Source organism: Berghia stephanieae, unplaced genomic scaffold (assembly GCF_034508935.2).
Source record: "Berghia stephanieae isolate SIO BIC M18660-M18661 unplaced genomic scaffold, UCSD_Bste_1.3 scaffold17, whole genome shotgun sequence".
Classification (NCBI taxonomy): domain Eukaryota; kingdom Metazoa; phylum Mollusca; class Gastropoda; order Nudibranchia; family Aeolidiidae; genus Berghia; species Berghia stephanieae.
In genome coordinates, this window is record NW_027622734.1 from 82501 (window position 1) to 87376 (window position 4876).

The following is a 4876-nucleotide window of genomic DNA, read 5'->3' on the forward strand; positions in this document are numbered from 1 at the left end:
AGTTGCCTCGATAATAGGTAGCTAGAGTAGGTAAAGCAAAAACGTGAAAGGAACATGGTCAATGGCATCAAGATGAAGAGTAAGTTTAAGCTGACGGTAAAATAATTAAGTCGGAGGACTTTACATCCTCCTTAGTCTTAGCGTATTCAAATCTGTCACCCCCACCCATAGGAACGATGCTTTTTTCTATTATTGGAGTTGGAGGATGTTAGCGTAAAAAACAAACAAAACAAAAAGAAAACCGCGTCTATCTTCTTTTAGCACATCATCACTCTGACTCTCTTCTCCACTTGTACTGCAACTAAACCTACACATGAAAAGGGAGATCTTATTAGCGGCTATGGCTATAGACTTTCATATGTCCACCAATAATATTAACTAAAGTTTCATAGAGAGAGTGGCTTGGAGTTGGGTAGGAGAGGAGACTACTAGGAGGGAGATTAAAATCTTGGTCCCTGGCCAATTTTGGCTTCCTAACCTAATGACAATGTAAAACCGTATTTTCGTTTATGGAACTGTTTCTCTTTATGTTGAAGAGGCGAGTTTGATTTTTTTAAAAACTCTATTTATTACTTGTTTGGTTTTGCTCTTGGAATAAAAATAGATGGAAGGAAGATGACGTCATAATACTGAAGCCAACCGTTGGCCGCTTCCGCCATATTGGGAATACCAAAACGTTCCTGCGTTACGGCCGTAGTTACGGTGATTCACTCATCGTGGGACATCCGAATCAAGATGATCAGTGGATGTTTTTCCTTCCAAGTAAGTATCAACCTTAAATTTGTTTCATAATTATGTTTGCAAATACGTTTTATCAGTTAAATCATGTTTAAAGATGAAATAAAACTATTTGATAGCTAAGTTGAGTCGAATTCAGATATCTCTCCCTGTGAATGTGATGTGGCTATGGCATGGCACGTTCACTTTCACTTTCAGTTTTCAGCCACTTTGATTTTCTTAAAACAAGTATAGATTCTAGTCTAATCGTTTTTTCATTTGTTTTAGTTATCGGATGTATATGGTAAAGGCGATATTTATTATTAGTCTTAGATCGACATTATTTTACTGACGGAAAGCCTTTGACTCTCGATGATCAGAGACTGTTTCGTCACCCTTGGCCTTGGTTTGGCTCTAGCTGAAGCTGGACGGTTAGGATTGGTTAGATTTTACTATCTAACATTAATAGTAATGTTTCATCTCCTCTCGAAAAGAATTCGTTGTACATTTTCATCACACTGACCTATCACTCATTCTTGGAAAATATTTTGTTCTACAGGAATTAAAGGACTAGGCTGCCTGTATTCTCACCCCCCCCCCCCCCGGCCGATTGGATTCCTGAAAAAAACGTCGCCGGCTTTTTGTGATTTGGATTTGATTGATTTTTTTTAATTGTGCAACTTGTGACAAGAAACTTAACAAATTACTGCATTACAACCTTTGGATTAAACATACAACAATTGTGGACTACTATTATGAAGACTAGCATCCGGGGGGTGTACTATTATGAAGACTAGCATCCGGGGGTGAGAAAAGTCACTTCGAAAGGACTAACCAAAGATGATATGGCTGTACTAATCGCAGTGATAAGGATAGTGTTACAGGAATCACCGTCCATCAGTGAGTACTTTTCTTTTTTTGCTAACTGTTGTGATCATACGTCCAAAGGATTACTTGCTCAGCTACAAGACTACAAGAAGGTCTTGTTGAGATGAAAAGTACCAACTCATTTGCTGTCTATGTGTGCATCAAATTTCAAAATGGGGGACTAATCTCTACGTGAAAACTGCAAAAGTCAGTCATTTATCGACAAATGTAGGTTAGATTTCGGTTCGGTTGAAATCCAACCTAACCGTAAAAGGCTTAAGATTGGTTGGATTTTACTATCTAACGTTTATTTCATCTTCTGTCTAAAAGAATTCGTTGTACATTTTCATCACACTGACCTATCACTCATTCTTGGAAAATATTTTTGAACCATATTAATTATTCATTGTGTTCTACAGGAATAACCAAAGATGCCTGCTTGTTGCGCATTTGGCTGCACCAATCGCTCTGAGAGGGAGAAGGGTACAGGAATCACCTTTCACAAGTGAGTACTTTTCTTTTATTGCTAACTAAAACATTTATGATCATACGTCTAAAGGATTACATTACTTGCTAAGCAACAAGGTCTTGTTGATATGCAAAAGTCATTTCCCAACCTTATGTGTGCATTAAATAAAATAGCCTTGTTTTAACCCCTTCACAGCTAGGTTACATTTCAACCGAACGGAAATCTAACCTACTTTTGTCGATGTATGACTGTCTTTTGCAGTTTTGACGTAGAGATTTGTCCCTGTGATGTGCCTCTAGTGCTTGAGGCGAATCACAGGACTCATATCTCAGTGAAAGTTGTAGAGGATCGAATGATATTTTACGTGAAGTCCAGACTAGCTATGAAAGGTTAACACTTGGTTGTATCAACAACAGTGCTATTCGAACAAATGGTTTGCTACCACACAGAATAGCACACCCATGTTTCTCACTCAGTCACAGTAAGAATGTTACCAGGTGACCAATAATGTTGTAATGCTATTTTAAGACATTAGTGACAACAATGTGTTGTTGTTTTGTTTTTTTTCAGATTCCCCAAGGATGAAGAGCGGAGAAAGCTGTGGATAAATTCCATAAGAAGGGAAAATTTTATTCCCTCCAAATATACTGTTGTCTGTTCTGTCCACTTTGAGGAGAAATGCATTGACAGAACTTCTGTCAATATTGTTCGATTGAGAGAAGGTGCAGTACCTACTATCTTTTTGTCTTTTCCTTCTTACTATCAAAATTCGGGGGACAAAGCTAGAAAACCGCCAGCTCAAAGAGAGCCTCCCCCTTCCATTTCTAATTCAGACAACTGTAATGCTCCATTGCCAAATGATCGTGCTATCCCTTTACTTCTACGAGTGTTGATACACCAACCAAACAAAATTTTAAAAGAGCTCTAGAAGATAAAAGTCATAAATTAGAATCATGCAGAAAGAAAATTAAAATGCTTCAGCAGTCGAAAAGACGTTTAATTTTAAAAAATGCAGACTTAAAAAGTATAGTAATGGAGCTTAGAAACAAAAAGTGATTAGTGACTCTAGTGTAGATATTTTAGAAAGATGTGGGGGTGGGGTTGGTGATTTATTGAAACGGAAATTAGCGAAGATGGAAAATATGTCTGTACCTGTTAAGTATTCTCCAGAAATTAGAAGTTTTGCTATGACATTGCATTTTTACTCCCCTAAAGCTTATCGATATGTAAGAAAAGCTTTTGATACTTGTCTTCCTCATCCAAAAACTATTTCTAAGTGGTATAAAACTGTGGATGGGTCACCTGGTTTTACTAAATCAGCTTTTACTTTTCTTTCCAATATTGTACAACTGTCAAAGGTTGCAAAACCTTTTCATGTAATCTTGTCATGGATGAAATGTCTATTAGGCAACATGTGGAATGGGATGGCAGCAAGTATCATGGCTATGTGGATGTTGGTACAGGAATTGATGATGATAATCTTCCCGTAGCAAAGGAAGCTCTAACTTTTATGATAGTATGCTTAAATAGCAGTTGGAAATTGCCTGTTGGGTATTTTTTATTAGATGGTTTGAATGGGGTGGAAAGAAAAAATTGATTGAATTCATGTATTAAAAAACTGCATGAAGTAGGTGTTGAGATAGTGTCAATCAGACATGACGGTTGTCCATCAAATATGTCTATGTTGAAGTCTCTTGGTGTAATTGTAGATAGTGATAAAATAAAGCCATACTTTTCTCATCCTGTTACTGATTCGCCTATTTATGTTTTTCTTGATGCCTGTCATATGTTGAAATTGGTAAGGAATACTTTTGCAGAAAAAAAAGTCTTTTTGTGTAGGTAATGATTTTATCAAATGGGACTATATTGAACTATTACATGAGTTACAAGAAAGAGAAGGATTGCACCTGGGTAATAAATTACAAGCAAGTCATGTGCAATGGTTTAAGAAAAAAATGAATGTAAAATTAGCTGCTCAAACTCTTAGTGATTCAGTTTCTTCTTCTCTTGAATTTTGTCTTAAAGAAAATATCCCTGGTTTTGAAGGATGTGAGGCAACTATTAAGTTTTTGAAAATGTTTAATTGTTTGTTTGATATCCTTAATTCTAGAAATATGAAGGCATTTGGATGGAAATCCCCATTGAGTAAATGTAATTTTGAAGCAACTGAAAATTTTCTCTCAGAAGTTAAAAATTATATTTTGTCCATGACATTATCTGTTAATGGTATGTCTCTTGTTTCCAGTAGAAGAAAGACTGGCTTTCTTGGTTTTCTTGTTTGTATTGATAGTGTTATTTCCATTTACAGACGTTTGGTAATGTCTGAAGATTCATGTATGAAATTTTTATTGATTACAAGTTTAGTCAAGATCACATTGAACTTTTTTTTGGTAAGTAAGAACTATGGGAGGCTGCAATAACAATCCAACAGCTAGACAGTTCTCAAAAGCATACAAGCAACTCCTCACGCACAATGAAATTGAAGAAGTGAAAAGAGGGAACTGTTTGCCTCTGGAATCCGTACCCATTCTAAGTGTTTCCAGCCGAGAGAATTTAAGCCGTGATGTACCTTCTGGGATTCGAATCAATGCATCTTTATCAACAAACCGAGTCTTGTCTGAAGAGGTGTGTGAAAGTAGTGATATCAGTAGCAGTAGTTCATTTGATTTTGATGTAAACTATGATCAGTTGTCCACTTGTTCAAATAAAATTGTCGTCTTTCATTGCTGGATTTGTTGCATTTAAATTGAAACAAAGAATTCTTTGTGAACAGTGTTCAAATGCATTAGTTGAAAATGAGCTATCTGACATACATTCTTTGAT

General features: G+C 36.2%; 1 protein-coding gene across 1 annotated transcript; it reads left to right on the forward strand.

The window, feature by feature from the left end:
- The first annotated feature begins 1383 nt into the window (after positions 1-1383).
- On the forward strand, positions 1384-2981 carry LOC144961195 (THAP domain-containing protein 2-like). The gene is made up of 3 exons (XM_078894476.1): positions 1384-1617; positions 2004-2089; positions 2624-2981. The coding sequence occupies exons 2-3, from the start codon at positions 2016-2018 to the stop codon at positions 2979-2981; spliced, it is 432 nt and encodes a 143-aa protein (XP_078750602.1). The 5' UTR covers positions 1384-1617; positions 2004-2015.
- Positions 2982-4876: the final 1895 nt, after the last annotated feature.